The sequence below is a fragment of the Ochotona princeps genome, chromosome 2 (genome assembly GCF_030435755.1).
Source record: "Ochotona princeps isolate mOchPri1 chromosome 2, mOchPri1.hap1, whole genome shotgun sequence".
NCBI classification, from domain to species: domain Eukaryota; kingdom Metazoa; phylum Chordata; class Mammalia; order Lagomorpha; family Ochotonidae; genus Ochotona; species Ochotona princeps.
The window spans coordinates 107204312-107226519 of record NC_080833.1 but is presented as its reverse complement, the minus strand read 5'-3'; the positions used below and the strand labels follow the sequence as shown (position 1 = coordinate 107226519).

Here is a 22208-nt window from a genome sequence, read left to right as displayed (position 1 = left end):
CAAGGTGAATACTGTCTATGGTTTGTTGAGTTGTCATAGTGCTAAGGAATTCACATACCTCACTTCTGACCACACTCAGACAATGTTAGAGCCCCACTTCTCACCATGTGTTACTTTATTTTTCTTCCTCACATTTTTTTTTGCTATTTAATACTGTATTACTTGTTCATTTTCCTCTTGTTTTACCTTTTTTATTAGAATGAAACGATCCTGGAGTGAACTCAGGGGTCTTGTGTTTGCTATGGACTATTTGTGTACCCCATGCCAAGAACACTGTCTGGCATGTAGCACACAATTACTGTGCATTTATTAGAAGAATGTTTGTGTTTCATTCATTGCTTAAATGGGAGATAGAATCATTGCCTTTACTTTATAGCTGGAATGTTGAGCCTCCTAAGGGCTAAATAACTTGTCTGAGGACACGCTAATGGTAGGTCAGACTTTACCCAAGCCTTACTTCAGTGTTAACCTGGGTATGATTCTTCCTCCAACTATAAGAACTTGAATTCTCATTTCGTGGAGGGATTTTGTTCCACAAGAAATTTCAGAATCTGATTTCTTAGAGTGTTATCTTCAACTTCTCTTCACTTAATGCTTCTTTTACTTGTCTATGTCTTTTAAAAAGTACTATTGTAATGATAGCTAAGGACTACAGGGCAAAAATCTAGTTTATGTGCTTTTTTTCACTTTAGAGAGAGAGAAATATATATATATATATATGTGTAGATAGATAGATAGATATAGATATAGATATATAATCATAAAATCTTTCTTCAAGACCCTAAACTTGCATGGGAGACCTGGAATAAATTCCTAGCACCTGATTTCAAATCAGCTCAGCTTTAACCATGGCAGCCATTGGGGAGTGAACCAGTTGATGGAAGATCTTTCTCTCTTTTCTGTAAATCTGCCTTTCCAATTTAAAAAATCTTAAAAAACAAACAAAAGCGCTGGCTCTGGACAGCCCTAGAGGAGGTGTGGCTTGCCTCTCATCTCAGGAGTTAACTGCCTTATGCACTTGGGACTCTCCTCCTGGGTTTCTGCACTGGCAGGAAGGTTTAATCACTCTGAGTAAGGACAGATGAAGCAAACACTGTATACTCAGGGCTGGGTGTGGGGAATACCAAGATGAAGAAGGCCTGGTGCCTGTCCTTGAGCAGGCCATGGTCTTCTGATTGAGCCTGCATGTCAAACAACATGTGTAAGATGATGATGAGTACAGTGAGTAACACCTCGCGGAAACGTAGAGGAAAGATGTGTAATGTAGGTAGCAGTAGGATGCTAGGGGCAACACAACCTATGACAAGCCAGAGATGAGCAGGACCCAGCCAAGCAGAACACAGTGAGGGGTTATGTGTTTGATAATGTACCAAACCACTAAGATCCTTTGCTCTAAGGATGTTTCTGTCTCTAGTTCTAATCCCAAAGGCTTGGATGGAGTGGCATTAGCTGTCCCAGCAGCCAGAGTCTTGGGTTCAGCCTCCCTGGGAGCCAGCTCAGGCTGACCCTGTTGGGTACCTGAGCTCTGACAAGGTAACTCAAAGTGTTATCTTGATTTTAATCCTTAAGGCAAAAGTAGCTTACCATAGCCCTCTCTCTTATTTCTTTTACTTATGTTTTTGCCTGATAATTTCTATTCATAACTAACATGTATGTGTGTGTGTGTGTATACACATGCAGGATCTCACAGACACAGCTATGCACACAAACATGAGAGAGTATCGAATCTGTACCTATACACAGATATTGTATATGTGTGTACACACATATATCCATAGGTGTGTGTTCATATAAATAAATAAATAAATAAATATTTTATATATGTATATATAAAATTGTCTTAGTTATTTTCACCCTGCTTTTTGAAGATCTATTTATTTATTTGAAAGTAAGAGGTACAAAGGGAGGGAAACACATATACACACATAGAGAGAGAAGAAGGGGAGAGGAAAAAGAGAGAGAGCGAGATAGCGAGAGAGAGAGAGAGAGAGATCTACTATCCTTTGGTTTACTTCTCAAATGGTCACAATGACCTCAGCTAGGCCAGGCTGAAGCCAGGAGCCAGGAACTCCATCAGAGATCCCATGTGGGTGGTAGCAGCCTAAGCACTTGGTCCATCTTCTGCTGCTTTCCCATGCTATTAGTAGGGAGCTGGATTGCAAGTGGAACCGGTGAGAAATGATCTGGCATCCATGTTTGATGCTGGCATCACAGGTGGCAACTGTATCTGCTATGCACAACATCGGCTACCATTTTAGTTGCTTGTAGTACAATATAGTTTATCCAGATAATACAGTCTACCCCTATTGGGATCCAAAGGCTTCATCAGAGTTCTAAATTTGTACTATGCAGAATGAGTTCTATAAAGCTACCACAAAATAGGCTCCCATGTTCAAATACATCAAGATACCATATATTGTCTGAAACCTAGCATTGTAAGTACACCGCTTGACTTCAGTCATCTGTAGTTCCCTAATAGCCTGAAAAGTCTTGATGCACAGAGAAGAGTTTCACTTAATAAAACTTCTTACTTTTTGGACTCATTCACTTGTGGAGGCCCACTCTGTGTACCGTGTGCCCCTGCTCAGGGCTGTGACCTGCCTTACACAAATGCTGCATCAAACCAGAACGTCTTTATGATTCACTTTTTAGGAAAGGAGAAGTCTCAACACTTTTCAAAAGCACTTCCCAAATTTTAAAAGGTGAGCTAGTCTTCATTATAGCAAGCATAACCAAATTCTATTTCAAACTTCGAGTTTTAAAAGAACTGTTTCTGGGGTCAGCATTGTGGTGTAGTGCGTAAAGCCACAGCCTGCAATGTCATCATTCCGTATGAGCTCCAGTTTGAGTCTGGCTGCTCTACTTTCTACCCCGCTCCCACTCAGTAGCCTGGGAAAGCAGTGACGGATGGGTCTCTATTCACTGTGGAGAACGTGCCTGAGGCACCTGATTCCTGGCTTTGGTGCAATCTGGCACAGTCTGGTGAGCGAACCAGTGAATGGCAGATCTGCCTTTCCCTCTTTGTAGTTCTGACTTTCAAAATAAAACTGTTCTAGATTTATTTGCAAGTTTGGGAAATACATAATTTAAGAAGAAACTAATCCTTAATTTTGTAAGAAATAGAGGACATTTTCAGGCTAACTGAATTTACCTGACATAGTTGTTTACACGCAAGGCAGAGTCCAGTGGACTCAGATCAGGTATCCACCACTACTATCAATCCCATTGTAATTTTTACTAGTCAAAATTCATCTAAAAGTAAATCTAAATTTTTGCAGCCCTTAAAAATGACTTTCTCCCCTAAGCTGTCACAGCAATTAGAATCATTAATTTGCTTTAAAAATATTTTTATTTGAAAGGCAGAGTCACAGAATTAGAGATCTTCCATCCATTGGTTACTTCCCAAATGGCCACAATTGCCAGAGTTGAGCCAACTCAAAATCAGGATCCAGGAGTCTCCTCTGACTCTCCCACGTAGGTGCAGGGACCCAAGGATTTGAGTCATTCTCCACTGCTTTTCCAGGCCATAAGCAGGGAGCTGGATCAGAAGTGATGCAGCCAGGACAGGAACAAGTGCCCATACGGGATGCCAGCACAGTGAGCAGAGTATTAGCCTATTATGCCATGGTGCTAGCCCCAGAATTATTAATTTGAGAGTGGCATGTCACTTCAGCTGTGTGAAGTAGACACAGTTCTCTGTGTTACCTTCTATCACTGTGTTGCCTTTATTATTTTTGTTATCATTTTCCTAATTATGTAGAAGGTTTCCACTCTAGTTGTCTCTTCCTTTGCAATTCTTTGTGTCTCATTAATTTGAAATTTTATTTTATTTATTTGAAGGAGGTGCAGATGAATTAGAGAGACAGAGAAAGGGAGAGAGCACGATTCTTTCTGCTGGATTACCCAACAAATGTCCTTAATAGCTGGATCTGGGCCAGGCTGAAGACATGACAGACACTCAGTCACGTCCCCCACAAAAGTGGCAGGAACCCAACTTCTCTAGGGCATCTCCTCCAGGACAATTTCACAATCTTCTAACGTGTCTTCCAAACCTATGAGCCACTTGAGGGTAGCATATGTTTTATTTACCTCTGTATCCATGTGTTTGGTACAGTATCCAGCTCAATAAACAGAGCATGAAGATTGGACACCAGGAAAGAGGAAGGCAGACATTTCTGGAAATTTTTGTTCAGGCTTGCCCAGTGTGCTACCTTAAGTAGCAAAGCCAACTTAAGTCTCTACTGCATTGTTTTAAGGTAATACTCTGAAATGTCTCCTGTTCACTTTAATTTTGCCTCTTTTCTTTCGCTCTTTTGTTTATCTGATGTTATCTGCAGCTTCTCTTAATAGGGGTGTGATCGCTGGCTTTTAATAAGTCTTTCTAAAACATCACTGAGCTCAGAAAGATAAGTATCGCATGTTCCCACTGATACATGGAAGTGAAAATGCTGTTGTCAATGATGTAGAGTGAGCTAGTGGTTCCCAAGTCTTTGAAAGCAACAGAAAATGGCCCTAGTGTTTGAGCCCTCACACCCACAAGGGAAACCTGGAAGAAGCTTTCATCTTCCATCTTTGGCCTGGCAGAGGGTAGGCCATTATCACCATTTTGGGAATGAAGACTCTCTCTCTCTCTCTATGTATGACTTTCAAACAAATAAATATTTTTTAAAGTGGCAATTCTTTATTCACAGTTTAACTTTATGTTTGCTCATTAGTAGATGCTGAACCAATGTCAACTTAAATAAATTCTTCCTGTCTTATTTTTCTTCCTATCAGTACCTACGTACAAACTTACAAAAACTTAATAACACACTTGTTCTAACTCCAACCTTGAAGCAAAAAATCTGTAGAAACTTTCAAGTTCAGAATAGTGTTTATTTCTCTCCTAACCCCCTTTTTAAAGTCACCTCTCTCCTATGATGGTGGCATCACACCCTCCTCATGGCGTCTACCCTCCAGGAGTCATTAGACTCCCCAAGGCCTTAACTTCCCCTATAATTCCTTCTAGTCCACATTTTGCCAGTCTGATCTGATTCCCAGGAAGTTATGATCTCCATTTATCTCCAATTATTGCAAATTAATACTCAATATTAAGAGAAATAGCATTAAGCCTCCCTAGGAATCTCTCTTGGATCCTGAAGCCAAAAAGCCTCCCACACTATGACCTGCATTCCTGCCTCATTGTTCCAGAAATGTCTGCCTTCCTCTTTCCTGGTGTCCAATCTTCATGCTCTGTTTATTGAGCTGGATACTGTACCAAACACATGGATACAGAGGTAAATAAAACATATGCTACCCTCAAGTGGCTCATAGGTTTGGAAGACACGTTAGAAGATTGTGAAATTGTCCTGGAGAAGAACTATAAAGAACCTGAACCAAAGATCAAGATCATGTGGCGATTAACTTACAACTCCTTGCTTACACATTCATGCTTCAACCTTGCAAGTTACTCAGAGCCTTCTATGTCATATTCGTGTCATTGATATCTTGCAAAATTGTGAGCTCAAGGTAGATAATACATATTTCTAGAATTAAGGAAGGAGTGAATGCATGAAGCTGGAATGGCTGGCCTGCAGATCAGGCCTTGGAGCAGATAGCTGGGCTTCTTTGGCTTCCGGGATTCTTCTGTACCTCTTTCCTAGGAGGTCCTAGAGCCCCAGGGCTGGGAGTGTGAGGAGTCACCCTCATCCTGGTTATGAAAGTGACTGCTCTGCATACACAGGCTGTGCCTCATTCCCAGCAACTCACCAGTCCCAGGATAAAAGGGCTCCAGTACCATGCTCTTCAGTTCAGTCCTCAGCCGTGTTGGCCACAGCCTCCTCTTCCTCCACTGATCAGGTGAGTTCTGAGAAAAGAACGCTTTGGGACTGCTGGGCAAGATGGTCTGGGGAAGGGGCAGAAGGAAGCCTGAGAAGAGGAAGAAGCCATTGGAGGGTGGAGAGTTTCTTTGGTAGTTGAATCAGGTCTACGTTGGCTCTGTGAACCTTGGCAATGACATGCTTTTCTGACTTCTGGTCTGTTGATTATCTGAAAAGGAGCTGGCTATGGGACTGTGTCCCAGCCTGGAGAAGGAGAACAATGAGAAAGACTGCCCATGAACCTTAGGGTAAAAACCAGGGATAGGGACAAACCAACAGAATTCATGGGACCGGAACTGCCCAAGTGGAGAATATCAAGAGTTTTTCTGTAACTCTTCTTCCCCTAAATGTTCTCAGAGATGATCATTTTCCATCTAAAATGTAGAAGAATGATTTATCTCTGACTGATCCATCCCAGGAAGGTTCTGGAATGTAAAACCAGCAGTATTACCAAATGCTTAGGATGCCTAATACGGGGCTGATTTTAGAGTCATTGTGTGAAGATGGACATCATCTTTCACTGGAGACAAAAAAGACATGCCAGGGAAAAAGAGCTTTTATTGCACCAGCTTTAACTTCATATCAGTCTCCAAATTCAATTTATAGATTCTATTCACAAAGAAACTTGGTTTAGAGGGAGCTTCTCAAGTAAGGGCATATGCTTGATGTTTGTGTTGATGCCTTTTTTTTTTTTATATCTCTCCTTAGGTTTACTGACTTCCTCTTGAAAAATGTCCTGCCAGCAAAGCCAGCAGCAGTGTCAGCCCCCTCCCAAGTGTCCTCCCAAGTGTCCTCCCAAGTGCCCTCCCAAGTGCCCTCAAACCCCTAAATGCCCCCCGAAGTGTCCCCCTAAGTGCCCTCAAGTCTCTTGCTGCAGCTCCAGCTCTGGAGGCTGCTGTGGTTCCAGCTCAGGGGGTTGCTGCAGCTCTGGGGGTGGTGGCTGCTGCCTCAGCCACCATAGACCCCGCCGTTCCCTTCGTCGCCGCCAGCAGAGCTCTGGTTGCTGTGGTGGTGGCAGTAGCAGCGGCTGCTGTGGGAGCAGCGGTGGTGGCAGCTGCTGTGGCAGCAGTGGTGGTAGCAGTAGCTGCTGTGGCAGCAGTGGTGGTGGCCAGCAGTCTGGGGGCTCTGGCTGCTGCTGACCTGGGCCATGAAGAGCTGAAACAAGCTGTGCTGGAGGAACCAAAGTGCGCAGACTTACCCTAACCTGCTGTTCACCCCCTGCTCCTTCCTTGCTGACCATATCCTGGGCTGTGAGATGCTGAACTCTTCCTGTGGAAGGTTCTGCATTTTCTCCCACCTCGTCAGGTCCCCTGTTCTGTGCTATGAAAGAATAAAGTCCTCCCTGCAGAACTTCACTGGTCTCTTGCCATTTTTGTTTTTGTTTTCTGCTTGTTTTTTTTTTTTTTTTTTTTTTTTTACCCAAAGATCATACCCACAGATCAGTATCGGCAAATGAGTACCCAGCCATGTGCTGACAGGGGTAGAAACCTGGCCTGGAAGGATGGGTCAGGTGGACAGCTCTCTGCACCTGGTGTAGACAGACATTCTGGCTCTTCAGTTGCCAAGTGGGGTTACTGGTCTCTCTTCACATGTGCCAACCATTCTGATTTTATATCTATTACTCTGCTGTACCTTTTTCTTTCTTTCATTTTTTTAAAGTCTATTTTACTTGTTTGAAAGGTAGAGAGACAGGAAGGCAGGAAGAGACAGGGAGAGAAATACATTTATCCACTGATTCTCTCCTCAAATGACTATAATGGTTCAAGTTTGGCCAGGCTGAAGCCAGAAACCTGGAAACCCAGCTGGGTCCTCGATTGCAGGTAGCTGGGACTCAAACACTTACACCGTCCTTTGCTGCTTCCCAGGCAAATTAGCAATGAGCTGATTTTTAATCATAGTGGCTGGGGCTTGAACTGGCTCTCTGATAAGGGAAGCTGGCGTTACAGATAGTAGTGATGCCACAATGCTGGTACTTGTGCTTATTATAAAGACAATATTTTTGGCAGCGGATATGAAATAAAAACTTTAAAACTGTTAGCCTCCCTTGTAGTAGTAACATCTGAAGACAAACTGGAAGTCTAATCTGTGGAAATAGTTGCTTACGCTCTCATTCCTGTGGCAGAATCAGAGAAGAACCTGCATTGCTATGTGTCCCTAGGCTGTGCTCTAGGTTCCTGCTCAGAGATTTAGGGGTCCCACTGGCTATAACCATGAGACTACCCGAGGTGGACAATAGCCAGAGGCACAGCTTGTGTGTGAACCACCTCCTAAGCAAGATGTTCCAGGAGAGCAGGCAGGAAGCCCTGCTGGGGAAGTGCGGGACAGCAGCCTGTGATCTTGAACAAACACTTTGAGCAATGGGGTGGTGTTGGATCTTCCCCACTGGGGTAAGACTGCTTAAGGGCAACTAAAATGACATCATGATGATGATGATGATGATGCAGGCTCCTTTTCCAGAGAGAATTTAGTGTTTTATTGAGTCTTCAAGATTATTTTTCATAAGTGATGTGTAAGAATTATACATGTACATATTTTCTCAATAAAATTTAAGCTGTGTAACTTTGTTTTTTTGATATTTATCTATTTTTATTGCAAAGTCAGACATACAGAGAGGAGGAGAGACAGAAATGATTATCTTCCATTTGATGATTCACTTCCCAAGTGACCACAATGGCCAGTGCTGTGCCAATCTGAAGTCAGGAGCCCAGAGCTTCTTCTGAGTTTCTCACATGGATGTAGGATCCTAAGGCTTTGGGCCATCCTTGACTGCTTTCCCAGGACACAAGCAAGGAGCTGGATGGGAAGCAGGGCTAGCAGGACTAGAACCGGTGCCCATATGGGATCCTGGTGCGTTCAAGACAAGGACTTTCACAGCTAGGCCACCATACCAGGCCAAGCTGTGTAACTTGGAATAAATTAGTAACTTCTCTGTGCTTTAGTATACTCCTTGTAATGAGATTTTGTTATATTGACTTGACTATGTGAATGATTGACTATTGGTGATGGAACTCAACCTCTAGCCCTAACTATGTGCATGTTCTTTCTGGAGACCAAGCCCAGATCTTGAAACTTTTTGGGTAACCCATCAGAAGTCATCTCACTAGGATAAACTCAGGGGTAGTCTGAGGGGGCTTGCTGTGCATTGGAAAAGATACTACTGTTACTCCCAGAAGTTCCAGGGGGTTTCAAAGGCAAACACAAAACACATATACGTGTGTGTGTGTATATATATACACATGTATATATTTATGATATCACAAAGCATGGTAACTTCAGTTGCCATTGTAATACAAAGGCTCCAGAAACACATTTATTCTACCTAGAGAGGGTCCTTAGTTATCATCATCTTGATCAAAGTGATTTTCATTTTTGATAACAGCATCATCACCATGATCATGGACACTCCCATCAATGACCTTGACCCTTTGAGTAAACTTCCTTAACCAACACAGCCCTCATTAGTCAATTCTCTTCTAAACATCTGAAATTCTTGCAATGAGCTATGTGCTTTTGAGGCTCAATTGGATACTGTTTTATAGTCCAATAAAGTTTTGTTTGTTGTTTAAAAATGATTATTTTCTTATGTTTGTCCATTCTACTTCCTTATGAGATTGTTTTTCACACCTTGATTGTCACTGTATCAAGCAACTCATTAATAGACTCCATAATGACCTTTGTTTTCACCTGTCTTCTGAGAACACTGATTCTGAGGTCATAATAGATGCTTGAACAGCTGGATAGAGGGGGTTTACTCAAACAGTTAAGAGTAATGATTATAGTCATTTTAGAATTTTTTCTTTTCACTAATAATAGCACACCTCTTTATCATTTCTCTCAGGCTAATGCTAACCATTTTATGCAGTAGCCTTTTCTTTTCTGCATCTATATTCCATCTGTGAAAATTAAGGAATCCCTGATTCCTTGATCCTAATGATCATGATAACCTCTTCTATTTTGAGTGCTAGGTAAAATGTTTGCTGTCTAATTAACTCGTCTTGTCTCTAAATTGAGATATATCAACAAGAGCAATTATGGAATTTCATTCACATGAGCACTCTTTTTTCTTGTACCTTGCCTTAAAGCAAAGTCTGATGAATAGTCAAATGTTCCCCTTGTCTGTTTCCTGTGAGGTCTCACAGTCACTGATTGCACTGCCTGCACCTTGATACAGTCTGTGACACTGTCTCCAGGCCTTTGCCTCACCACCCCTTGGATCTTCCCTCATCAGTGATACAAGCTTCACCCCCTACTCCTGGCAGATTTCCCTTTTCCCACATTCCCTCTGAATGTCATGCCCTTAGACCCACCTCTAAACAAGTTAGATTAAGAGTCTACTCTTTAAGTGCCTCCTAACTTATGACTTTTGGACTTAAAGTCCCACATGAGTTGGGAGACCAAATCCTGTTCAGGCCATGGAAGGGCTCATCCCTGTCCTCCTGACAAACTCATGTCCCCCAAGCCAATTCTTCTGCTAACATTCTCTCTGAAAACATCACCCCTAAATCACACCTTGGAAAATACTTATTTCTCATTCCAGTATATCCACCTCTTTGCCCTTAACACTCACCCACAGGAACCACCTCCCCAGAACCTCTGGCCCACAGTCCTGTTCACTGTTCTTCCAGACCCAGCGGAGGAAGGTGGCCTACCTTGGGCTCCGAACACCACAGGAGCACACCTCTTTGTCCAGACAACTCCCTAGGACACAGCCCATGGCAAGTTCATAATCTCATCAATTAATCTATGAAAGGAGACCTCCCCTCTGTCAGTCCCAAGGTTGGAGACTAGAAAAGATACATATCCTTAGGGGTGGAAACTACAATGCTTATGATAATTTACATTCACATTAAAAATGTTATATTCATCTTGTTTTATTATTATTTCATTTTATTATTTGTTTTTATATGTAAATAAGAAAAAATCCAAAAGAACTGAGATATGAAGAAGGAGAGTCTGGGCTTGGTGTGGTACATTATTGGCTAAAGCCCTTGCCTTGAATGCACCTGGAAGCTCCACTTCCCTTCCAGCTCCCTGCTTGTCACCTGGGAATGCAGTAGAGAATGGTCCAAAGCTTTGGGACCCTGTACCTGCGTTGGAAGACCCAGAGGAAGCTCCTAGCTCCAGATTGGCTCAACTCTGGCTGAGGCAGCCATTGGGGATTGAACCAGCAGATGGAGGATCCTTCTCTCTGTTTCTCCTTCTCTCTGTAAATCTGACTTTCCATAAAAAATAAATAAATCTTTTTTAAAAAATGAGAGAGGCCACCTGGAGAACACACGCAAGAGCAGAGACTTGGGATGAAGCTTCAGTTTGTAGCTCTTCCGCTTATTCCCAATGTCACAGAATCAGCATGTATGGCCTCATATTCCAGATAATTCTGACTTATTACAAACTACTTCAACAGCAATTATTTTTCCATTAGGTGAGCAACATGAAGTAATAAAAGTGATTGTAATGTTGAGTAATACAAATAATATAATGATGATGATAATATAATTACCCACCGTAAGGACCTATTTATGGATTGATGCTTCATATACCTTTTATTTGGCCTTTTCAGCAACCTGTGAGACAGATTTTGTTTACCTTTTGGATATGATGAAATAAGCATCAGAGAGAGTTAAGCCACTCATTGTTTCCTACAGGTGACTAGAGGGACAGCATGTCATTTATTGAAGTTGGGATTAGGCAGAAAAACTCAGTGTCACCCTTGTGCCAAGGTAAATCTCTGACTTCTTCAGTGCTTAAACATAAAGGTCACAAGATCCTAGAATTTATATGGAAAGACTGTAAGATACCCAAGATGATGAATCATATCTCCATTTCAAGCTTAAGTGTCAGGACTTCAGACTGTTAACAGTTCCAGAAGACAGATTAAACTGGATAAAGAATGAGGGGAGTTAGTGTTGTGGCACAGTGAGCTAAGCTACTGCCCACAATGCCAACATTTTACAATGGCTACTCAGCTTCCAATCCAACTCCTTGATAATATACCTTGGAAGGCAGCAGAGAGTGGCCCAAGTGCTTAGTCCCCTGTCTTCACATGGGAAACTTTGTTGGAGCTCTGGTCTCCTGGCTTCAGTCAGAACTTGTACCAGCCATTATGGCCATTTAAAATTGGAGAGTGATTTCTCTGTCTCAGTCTGCCTCTTCTCCTCAAACTAATAAATAAATGAACCCTACAAAATGGAAAGATGCTTGTAAGATTACACAAAGGGCAAAAAGATATTTTTAATATATTGAAATTTTGTGTGTTTTTAGCAGAGGGTAAGTGTTTATGTCCTGGTCCTCATGATCAAGGTATTACTAAAATGATAATAAATTCATTCCTTGAAAAGTCAGAGCCCTGAGTACAGCTCACAGTATAGTAAAATACATGAGAGCAGCATGAATTTACTCAATGTAACTTTATCCCATTACGTATGTATTTCCCTGAGTCTTGCTATGGCACTTGGCTATGGATCTTGTTTCTGCCATTTTCAAGCTTGTGTCTTATAACAAATTGCTTCCACCTTGAGCCTTTGATGTCTCAATTATGAAATAAGGATAATGATAGTTACCTTGCAGGGCTAGTTTTAAAAATCAAAACAGTTAACCTACTTCAAATCCTTAGCTAAGTACAGCTACACAGCAAATCCTTAATGAATTATGTGCTTTGCAAGTTGTTTCCACTTTCTAAAATGAATGCCTCCATGTACACTGGTATCCATATGCTCGGTATTTGTTTATCATCATCCACGCCATTCCCATTGGTACCACTGCACTTCTGTGTTTTCAGTTTTTTTAAAAATTTACATGTATTTGTTTGAAAGAGATATTTTCCATCTTAATGTTCACTCTGCAGGTATCTGTGATACCTGGGGCTGGGCCAGGCTTAGTGAGGAATTCAGAACTCCCTTAATGGGTGGTGGAGATCCAAATAGTTGAATGATTGCATGCTGCCTCTTAGGTATGTATTAGCAGGAAGTTGGAACCAGACACAAAGTCAGGACCCAAACCCAGAAACTCCAGTGTGGAAGCTAAGCCAAATGTCCGTCTGTCACATCAGTGTTTTAAAATTTACGTCTCCATCTATCTACTTCGGTGTATATTTAATTCTATTCAAATATCTACATTCTAGCTTTATGATTTTCATGGATATACTTATATAAATCACTGTAAAGTGATCACTTATTCTTATGTTTACATAACTGTATTTGTATCATTTATACTCCAATCTACATTACTAATTCTAAATGCCTATTTCAAAATGCTTCAGAATATCTAAAGGGTCTCTATATCTTGTTTCCCTAAAACTGATAACCTTGCAGATAGCCCTCACATTAGCACTTTAGTATTCTTTGCTACTATTGTGACAATTTTCACATGGGTCTTATATTTTGTTGTGCATTCATTTGCTATGTTTCAACATAAAATAAATCAAGCCTTAATATGCAGTGTGAGGGTATGATAAACTTGTGTCTATATATACATGTGAATGGGTGTATGTGTTTTCATTAATGAGCATTAATTCATTTAACCAACAGGGTGAAATGAATACAATGTTCTAATACAGCATCTATTATTTTAATAATGATTTATATACAACAACTTGTTCTCCATGAGAAACTCACAATTTGGAGAACAGGAATGTAAATAACCACAAAGCACATCATGACTCCAGTGATGGGCATGTCTAGAGTGCTGCCATAACAAAGAGTGAATCATGGCTTTGGGAGTCAGGGAATCTATAAAGGAAGTGACGTTGGAGTAATCACCAATGATGAACACTAAGTAGTTCTATGTGTACAGAAGAGATGAAAGGACATTCCCAGGAGAAAAAAATATGTACAAAGGTCTATAATCTGAAATAAATCAGCACACTGAGAGAATGAAATCACTGCCCGTGGTTTCACTTGATGTTTTGTAGGGTGGCAGTTGGGTGAGGAGGTAGTGATGATGAGAGGGGCCTAGATGCAGAAGAGTAGATTGGAGCCAGTTTAAGAAAGGATTCTATGCCTTCATAAATAGTTTGAAGATTTTTCAGTAGACAATTGAAAGCAAAAGGAATAAGATAACAAATGTCACTTTGTAATTACATATGCAAGGATGGTTATTCTCTGGGCATTTGGACATTAAATGGAAGAAGGAAAGACTAGAAGCATAGGAAAAGGAGCTTTTAGCACAATGTGTAAAAGATCATGAAGACCTGAGATATGAAAGGGGTAGCGGAAATGGGAAGAAGGGAGTGCAATTGATATCAGTTAGAAAGCTGAATGAACAGCATGTTGTGTGTGATGACTGTACGTTAGGAGAGGGTAGAAGGAGATTCCAGGGTAATGTCTAGTTTTGTAGGCAAACAAACAAACAAACAAACAAAACAGTATGGGTTGACCATTGTCCGAAGTGGAACCTTGAGAGGAAGAAATTTTTCAGAGAAAGATTTTGCCTTATTTATGTTTGCATTGGTTTAGTTCAGCCAAAAAGTAAAAATCCTAAAAACATAAGTAGACTCACCAAGATTAGAAGAGCAATCAGAAATTTATCTGAAGATGACATTTATTTGGAAGAATTCTCAACCTAACTGTTAAAAAAGAAAAAATATACCACATTTATCATGGACTTTAGGAAATCTGAGTATTAATCCTGGTTCTTTTTATTTTTAAAGATTTTTTTTATTTTTATTGGAAAGATATACAGAGAGAAGGAGAGTCAGACAGGAGGATCTAACATCCATTGATTCGCTCCCCAAGTATCCACAGCTCCCAGAGCTAAGCTGATCCAAAGCCAGGAGCCTGGAGCTTCTTCTGGGTCTCCCATGCAGGTGCAGGGTCCTAAGGCTTTGTGTCATCTTCCGCTGCTTTCCCATGCCATAAGCAGAGAGCTAGATGGGAAGCAGGGCACCGGCATTAGAACCGGCACCTGTATGGTATCCTGGCACATACAAGACAGGACTTTCTGCTAGACTACTGCACTGGCCCTAATTCTGGTTCTTTAGTCAATAAAAAGCTGAAATGCTAGAGTCTTTAAAGTAAAGACTGTAGGAGTTAAATCTTTTACTTTTAGTTTAATACTTGTCTCTGATATCATGTTGTTGAAAACTAACACCTCAAGTCATTTTCACCTGTAAGTCTTAAATTCTGAGCCCTTTTCTCAACTCCTTTCCCTTTGCTTTTCTTTGTAAGAAGAAAGATATCACATGCGTTGCAGTACTTTTGGGTCTCCAGTTTGGTGATTTAAGATATGTGAACCAATTTTGTGCTCATTTTTCCACTCAAATATCATGCATTCATCAATAGGCTCATGTTATTTTAGGATGTAGAGACACACTGATGAATAAGTTTTATATCATATTGGCAAAAGGGACGTAGTCCATCAAGACATGAGTTGGGAAAAACACAGGCTCTAGGATTTACATTCTGGTGGAGTAAGATGGTCCATGCCCTCAGTTTTCCCTTGTTTTCTACTCTCCAGACTTCTTTCTGAAAGAACACCAAACTCCAGTGCTATTCAATTCCAGAGAACCTTGGCCAAAGTGTGCATGTAGAGAAGTCATCAGTAGTGGAAAGAGTTCTGGTCTGGGCCTAGGACTAACTTGATTCTAGTCCCTCCAATGTGGTCGTTAGAATCATGGCCCCAGACAGGTGCACCTCTCTGGACTCTCAAGTCCTCATCTGCTGAATTACAGAGTGGGACCAGAGATTTTTTGAGGATTCTTATCACTATGTTGTTTTGAACATCTGAGGTCAAGCTCAAGTCTGGAGTGGGATCTGGAGATCACTCTGCAATGCATGACGAAATCTAGAACAAGGACGCCGGGATCACAATGAACTCTATCGATTTGCCCAGAGGAGGAGAGGTTTCAAAGAAATGGATGGCATGTGCCTTGTAGGTTACAAAACACTTTCCTATCCATTAGCTGATTTTATCTTCATGGGAACCAGGTGAAGTAAGTGTAATCACTTCCACCTTCATCCAGGAAACCAAAGCCCAGAAAACTAAATGGAAAGTTCCCTGCTAAGTACTTTAGTTTTCTTATTTTGTGTACACAAGAGTTCCATGACTTTCTAGTCCACTTTTTTTTCCTCCTCCCCTTACTTTCCATTTCAGAAATAATGAATGGGGTTCATGGAGGTTAAGCAGCTTCCAACCAATCCATAAGTACTTGAGCTCAGATTTCAACTCCAAATCAACCAACCCCCAAAAATCTCTGCTCTCAAGCTTAGTCAGAATCTTAAATGCCTACAAGAGTTGTTAAGCCTCAGAATTTGGTGAAATGATCCAGGCAAAAGAATCATTTCTTCCTAACTTCCCCTCCCCCAATATGATCAAAAGTGAAATGATTCAAGAATTTTATACTTGGAATTGCATTACAGAAATAGTAAAGAGTAGAATGATGGTAAATTTTAGAATGGGAAAGTATATGCCATACCTAAACATGGCAGCTGTTAATCACATTGATGGAAAGAGAGTCCGTCTGTGAATATAGATCTGGAAAAACATTTGGATGTCTGGAATCTTAGGTAAAATCTGTTTCTACATGTTAATAACCAGCACAGTTATTAAACCATAGGAATATGTCCATTTGGCAGTACCTAGATCACAGGGTGTAGTTCATAACTTCTCTTCTACACCATTCTGATTCAAAGACTTCTCTGTGGCATTAGTTATGCACCTGCTATGTAGGCATCACTGTGCTGATCTTAGGAATGGGAAGTAGCAGACACCTATTGATCTCTCAGTAGATTTTGGACATTTTAAACATAATTCCTAGCTGCATAGTTTTATGTACATTAATTGTTTTAATCTCCATGGAAACTCAAGGAAAGGAGATTAAATTATCATCATCATGCAGTAGAATAAATTATTAAACAAGTTGGTTGCAAGGATTGTGTAGATCCAAGTAGACAATGTGGAATTTGAGATTCTATCTAAGTCTGATGCGAGGAGAAAGGTAAGGCATAGAATCACCTTTCAGGAGAGAATGAACGTTCGCTACCCCTGGTTGCTCCCCTCCATCAGGTCTTATAGAGATGGAGAGGAAACCAACAGGATGAAGATGGAGGAAGACAGCAAGAATCTGCTCCTTCATAGTGCAGAGGCTTTAATTCAGAACAAGACACTCCCACACTCAGCAGGTGACCGCAGGGGCAGGGTCCTACAGGGAGGAACCAGCTGTTGGAATGCCAGCCTGCGTGATGAGCCAGGCAGATACCAAATGGCTGTCTCACAGTTCAAGCCAGGCCAGCATCCTTTATATAAAGACAGCCTTCTTCCCAGACTTCTTAGCCTGAATGTCTGTTTACGTATGAGGCAGGTGAGTCTATGAGCTGGGTTTTGGGATTTGGATGGGGGGAAAAGGGGTTCTGTGCTTAGGACTCTGTAGAATCACAGAGGTGCAGCACAGTAAACAGAGGAGCTGGGAGAATGAGTGATACATAAACCTATGGAGAAAACTTTGGTGAACTTTTAGTGAACATAAGAATAGTATCTGTGGGGTTTATGAGGAGAGTTGGGCAATGAAGTCATTGTAGTTAATTTTAGTAACCCTGGCTTCCACCTCAAGTGCTAGCTTCTCTCACTAGAACCTGGAAAAGATGAACTAGGAATTTACACGTTGGGAGTAGTCTTGTGAGGTAAGGGGATTTTCTCTGAGATAGTGTTCTAGATATTCTCTAGAGGTGAATAACATGTGAGGCTTTGTCCTCCATGAGAAGTATTTTTAGAATTTGCAAGTTGATTGGGAGATGTTGTGTTAGATGAACCTTTTGTCAGATCAGCCCCTCCTATAGTCACTGGGCTGTTGAGCAGCTAGATTCTGATGAATGCAGAACAATGGGGCTGCCCTCTTTCTGCTGGAGGCTGGTGTGTGCAGTACACCTGCTGCTGCACGGGGCTGTAAATGTGTCAGTTTTGCAATCAGGTATCTCGCACTTTCTGGGTCACTCCACCTGAAGTACTTGTGCTGCATCTTTTAGAGGGACTGGGGAGAGAACATTCTTAAAGGCAGCAGACTGCCACACTTCAAATTATTGACCACAGCCGCCTGCCTGAGCTAGTTACCATTTTGATTTTAAGTCCTTTCAAGGCTGGTGTGTTTTGTCCTTGCAGGATTTTACATATGCATGAGGGCTTATCTAAGTGAGTTTATGTGAAAAATGTTGAATACAGATAAACAAACATTTACGGTCAGATTTGAGCTGCCCAATAATTGACTGCATCTTTTATTTTTCCATGATGCTTTAAAACATGAAGCAGATGGTGCCTGAGGGCTTGTTCCCTTATGCAAATTTTTAATATATTTGCACATGTTAATGCACTGTTAGTATGTGTGTGAGAGGAAACCCAAAATGCAATGGGTGTGGAGTCCCCACTTTGGGGTGCAGCCTTAGGGCCAAGGGCCACCCCTTCCAGTTAGGAGTTGAGCCAGTGAGGTGAATTCTTGTGTCACCAGTGCCCTCTGGTGCTGGACACTGGCATATTCACCCTTCCAGTATAGATTCCGGCTGGCAGCAACCCTGGAAGAGCTCAGTTGGGTAGGCCAAGAAATCATTTGACAATGGTAATTCAGCATGGGTCCATCTAATTGACTAAAGATTCTTGGAAGAAGGTTGAGGGGGGAGGGAAAACAATCAAAGAAGATGCAGAGCATCTTCCTCTGGGTTGTGCCTGCTGTTCACTGACTCTTACCAAAAATCATCTTGGTCTCCCTGCCCTCAGATCCCATTCACCCACCTACCTCAAGACCATGTGTGATCAACAGCCGATTCAGTATAGCCTGCCACTCCCCCAGTGCTGCGTCAAGGGTTCCTCATCCAATGGCAATGGCCAGTCCTTCAATGCCTCTTATGTCAATGGCCCGTCCTCCTATGCCAACAGCCAGATGGTGATCCAAGCCCCTTGCGAGATGCAAGTTGTGGAGTGTCCCACATTATTTCCAGTTCAAGTTTCTCAGGCTCCATGTCAGTCTAAGAGTACCCAAGTGAAGTGCCAGGCTCCGTGCAAGTCTAAGGGTACCCAAGTGAAGTGCCAGGCTCCCTGCAAGTCTAAGGCCACCAAGGTGAAGGGTCAGGCTCCCTCCCAGGCCCAAACAGCCTGTGTTCAGTGCCAGGCTCCTTGCCAACCTGAAGTTTCCTATGTGCAGTGTCAAGTCCCCTGCCCTGCTCAGACTTGCTACGTAGAATGTGCTCCAGTCTGTTACACTGAAACCTGTTATATGGAGTGCCCAGTCCAGACCTATGTACCCCATCCAACTCCTCAGCCTGTCTACACGTGCATAGAACGTTCTCCTGTGTACCAGACTCAGGGAAGATTCTCCACTCAGGGTCAGTATCAGGGGTTCTACAGCAACTGTGTCCCCCAGCGCCAGACCCAGGCTTCCTACAGTAGCTGTGCTCCCCAGCGCCAGTATCAAGGATCCTATGGTAGCTGTGCCCCGCAACGCCAGTATCAGGAATCTTACAGTAGCTGTGCTGCCCAGCGCCAGTATCAAGGATCCTACAGCAGTTGCGCTCCCCAGCGCCAGTATCAAGGATCCTATGGTAGCTGCGCCCCGCAACGCCAGTCCAGGCCTTCATTTAGATCCTGTGAACCACAATACCAGAACCAAGGCTACTGCAGCACCTTCACTGGGCAGCGTCGATCTCAGAGTGCCAGCAGATGCCTCCCTTCTCGTCGGTTGCAGCCTGCTACCCGCAGCTGTTCCCCACCACGCCGCACTGTGCCGAGCTATAGTAGCTGCCTGCCAACAAGATGCTCTTCTGGTTCCTACAACTACTGCACCCCACCCCGCCGCTCTGAACCCATCTACGGCAGCCGCTGCCCTCGCAGCCCTTCTCCCAGCTGTTCTCAGAGACGCGGACCCAAATGCCGGATTGAGATTTCCTCACCCTGCTGTCCCAGGCAGGTCCCCCCACAGAGGTGTCCTGTTCAGATTCCCCCCATCAGAGGCTCCTCTCAGAGCTGTGCTCCACAGTCCTCCTGGGGCGCCTCCTGTCCGGAGTTGAGGCCACGATTCGAGCCACGTCCACAGCTAAGCTCCTGTCCTCCACGACGTCTTGACCAATGTCCAGAGTCCTCCTGGCAGCGAAGCCCACGTCCTGCTCCGCGTCAATGTCCGCGTCCAGAACCCTTTATATGTCCTCCATCTCGGCGGTTTTCGGAGCCCTGTTTGTGTCCAGAACCACGACCCCGTTCAGGGCAGTGTGAGAATCCAGAACCCCAGCGCTGTGAGAGCCCAGAGCCTTGTCGCCTTCCCAAGCCAATCCCTCTCCCATCACCCTGCTCAAGCCCAGAACCATGCCGGGAACCTCCTCGCTGCTCCAGCCCCTGCTCATTCCCAAATCCAAGTTCTTGCCCACAAGACCTAGGCTGTAATGAGTCCAATCCATGCCGCCTGGACACTGAGGCTCCCAGCTGCGGCCCCTCAAGTTACCATACAGGGCAAGAGAGTGGTGTTGGCTGTGGGTCCGATAATGGGTTTCCGGAGCCACAGGGTCTAGGTGGTTGTGGAGGCCAAGGAGCCTCCACTGGAGCGAACGGTGGGGCTTGTTTTGGAGCCAAAGGTGCATACTTTTAAGACAGCGGCTGAGCTTCTCTCTGCCTTCTGTTCTGCCTTCTCTCTGGACCTGCCTGGGGCAACAGGGTGAGAAAATATTGTTCCTACTCTTCAAACAGCTGCAGTTTCCAGTGTGGTCTTGTTTGCTTCTCTTCAAAGATGCTTAGAGGCTCGCTTCTGCCCTGCCTGACTCCTTTTGCATATCATCTCAGTATCTATATTTGGTTGTCACACAGTTCTGCAGTATCACATCTGACTCCTCATGTGCACACATGTCTAACTAGACCAGTCTGGCTATCAGGGCACATCTTGGATGTTGCCCAGTACATTCCTTAGGCATCTCTGCCTCCAAGTTTCTTCTCATGCTTTTATCCTCTGCCTGAACCACTACTTTTCTATTCTTGAGCATTTGAGATCCAACCCAACTTCAAGGCCTATTCCTGGGAGCCTTTCCAGATTGATCCCCTCCCCTGCCTTAGCAGCCTTGGATAGCTTCCTGGAACTCATTGTATCACTCACACCAACCATCTGAAAACTCCCTTGCAACAATTTACCTTTCAGGTGGGTCTACTTCAGCCACATAACTAGCAGGTGAACTCCCACACTATAGGGGCCAGAATATTCCTAAATTTCTATGCCAGTCCTGGAGCCAGTAACTGCTTACGAAAGCTTGAACCTGAGCCATGCTCTGTCTTGGTGGACTACTGTGGGAAGTGAGACATGAGCAGGCCCTGTAACAATAAAGATCATGATATATACATGTCCTGAGACTTGAGTATTGACTTTTCTTATTCCTTCTTGACTTGAGATGAATTTTTTAACAGCGATAAAACATACATCGAAAGATTTACTGCACTGACCGTTAGTCAACGTGCCATGTGATGACATCTAGCACATTCACACTCTTATATCATCACATTATCCTCCCGAAAAACTCAGTTCCTCTTGCAGAACTGAAACTCTTCCCACTACAAAATAATACCTCCTGCCCTACTCCCCTTTCCCCTAGTAACCACCATTCATTTTGTTTTTAAGAGTTTGTATTTATCCTGATTTCACATTAGCATAATGCCCCTGGGTTCATCCATGTTGTGACATGTATTATCATTTTGTTCCTGTTGATAGCTGAATAGCCCATCTTCCATTGCATATAATACCACACTCTATTTTTTTCCAATGATGAATGGCCAGACAATTGGATTGTACTCACATTTTGGCTATGGTGAACACTACTGCCATGAACATGTGTGTACAAATATCCCCTTGAGCATCTCATTCAGATTACGAGGGATAGAAGTAGGATTGCTGAATCATTTATCAATACTGCTTTCTAATCATTTGAGGAATGGCCAATCTGTTCTTATAGTGGCTGCACCATTTTATATTCCCATCAGCAGCATGCAAGTCTAATTTTCCCATATCTTTTCCAACTTTTGTTATTTCCTGTTTTTTTCTTTGTTTTGTGAGCTGGCAGAAGTTTTCATTTTGATTTATTACTTTTCTTCTTGGATTGATTGTACATGTTGTCTCTTTTCCTTGGCCTAGACTGAGTTGCTTTGTGGGTTTTCTATGCCCCCTCAGTGTCCCTGGCCCTTGCTGTCAAGGATAGAAAGAAAGGCAAGAGGCATGAAAGGGCTTGGCAGGTAACTCTTGCTGTCCAGGCTAGGAGTGAAGATCTCCAGACATGTGCTTGGTAGCTCACCCAGCTCTAGGGTCACAGTTATAGCTGTGTTCATTCTAGGAGTGGGAGAGGGGAGGTGTAAACTCTTCTTCTTATGGAAGTAAATTATTTTCTTTGTAAAATCTTGAAATAA

The 22208-nt window shown here is 42.8% G+C and overlaps 2 protein-coding genes across 2 annotated transcripts; both read left to right on the top strand.

Annotated features, from left to right (window-relative positions):
* Positions 1-6572: 6572 nt before the first annotated feature.
* Positions 6573-7018, top strand: LOC131479511 (late cornified envelope protein 1A-like). Its single transcript, XM_058660288.1, has one exon. The coding sequence runs from the start codon at positions 6590-6592 to the stop codon at positions 6995-6997; it is 408 nt and encodes a 135-aa protein (XP_058516271.1). The 5' UTR covers positions 6573-6589; the 3' UTR covers positions 6998-7018.
* Positions 7019-18585: 11567 nt separating this feature from the next.
* On the top strand, positions 18586-20415 carry KPRP (keratinocyte proline rich protein). The gene has a single exon (XM_036494694.2). The coding sequence runs from the start codon at positions 18586-18588 to the stop codon at positions 20413-20415; it is 1830 nt and encodes a 609-aa protein (XP_036350587.2).
* Positions 20416-22208: the final 1793 nt, after the last annotated feature.

Excerpts from the sequence above, each read along its gene's own strand:
- LOC131479511 (XM_058660288.1), top strand. The coding sequence starts at position 6,590 with ATGTCCTGCCAGCAAAGCCAGCAGCAGTGTCAGCCCCCTCCCAAGTGT.
- KPRP (XM_036494694.2), top strand. The coding sequence starts at position 18,586 with ATGTGTGATCAACAGCCGATTCAGTATAGCCTGCCACTCCCCCAGTGC.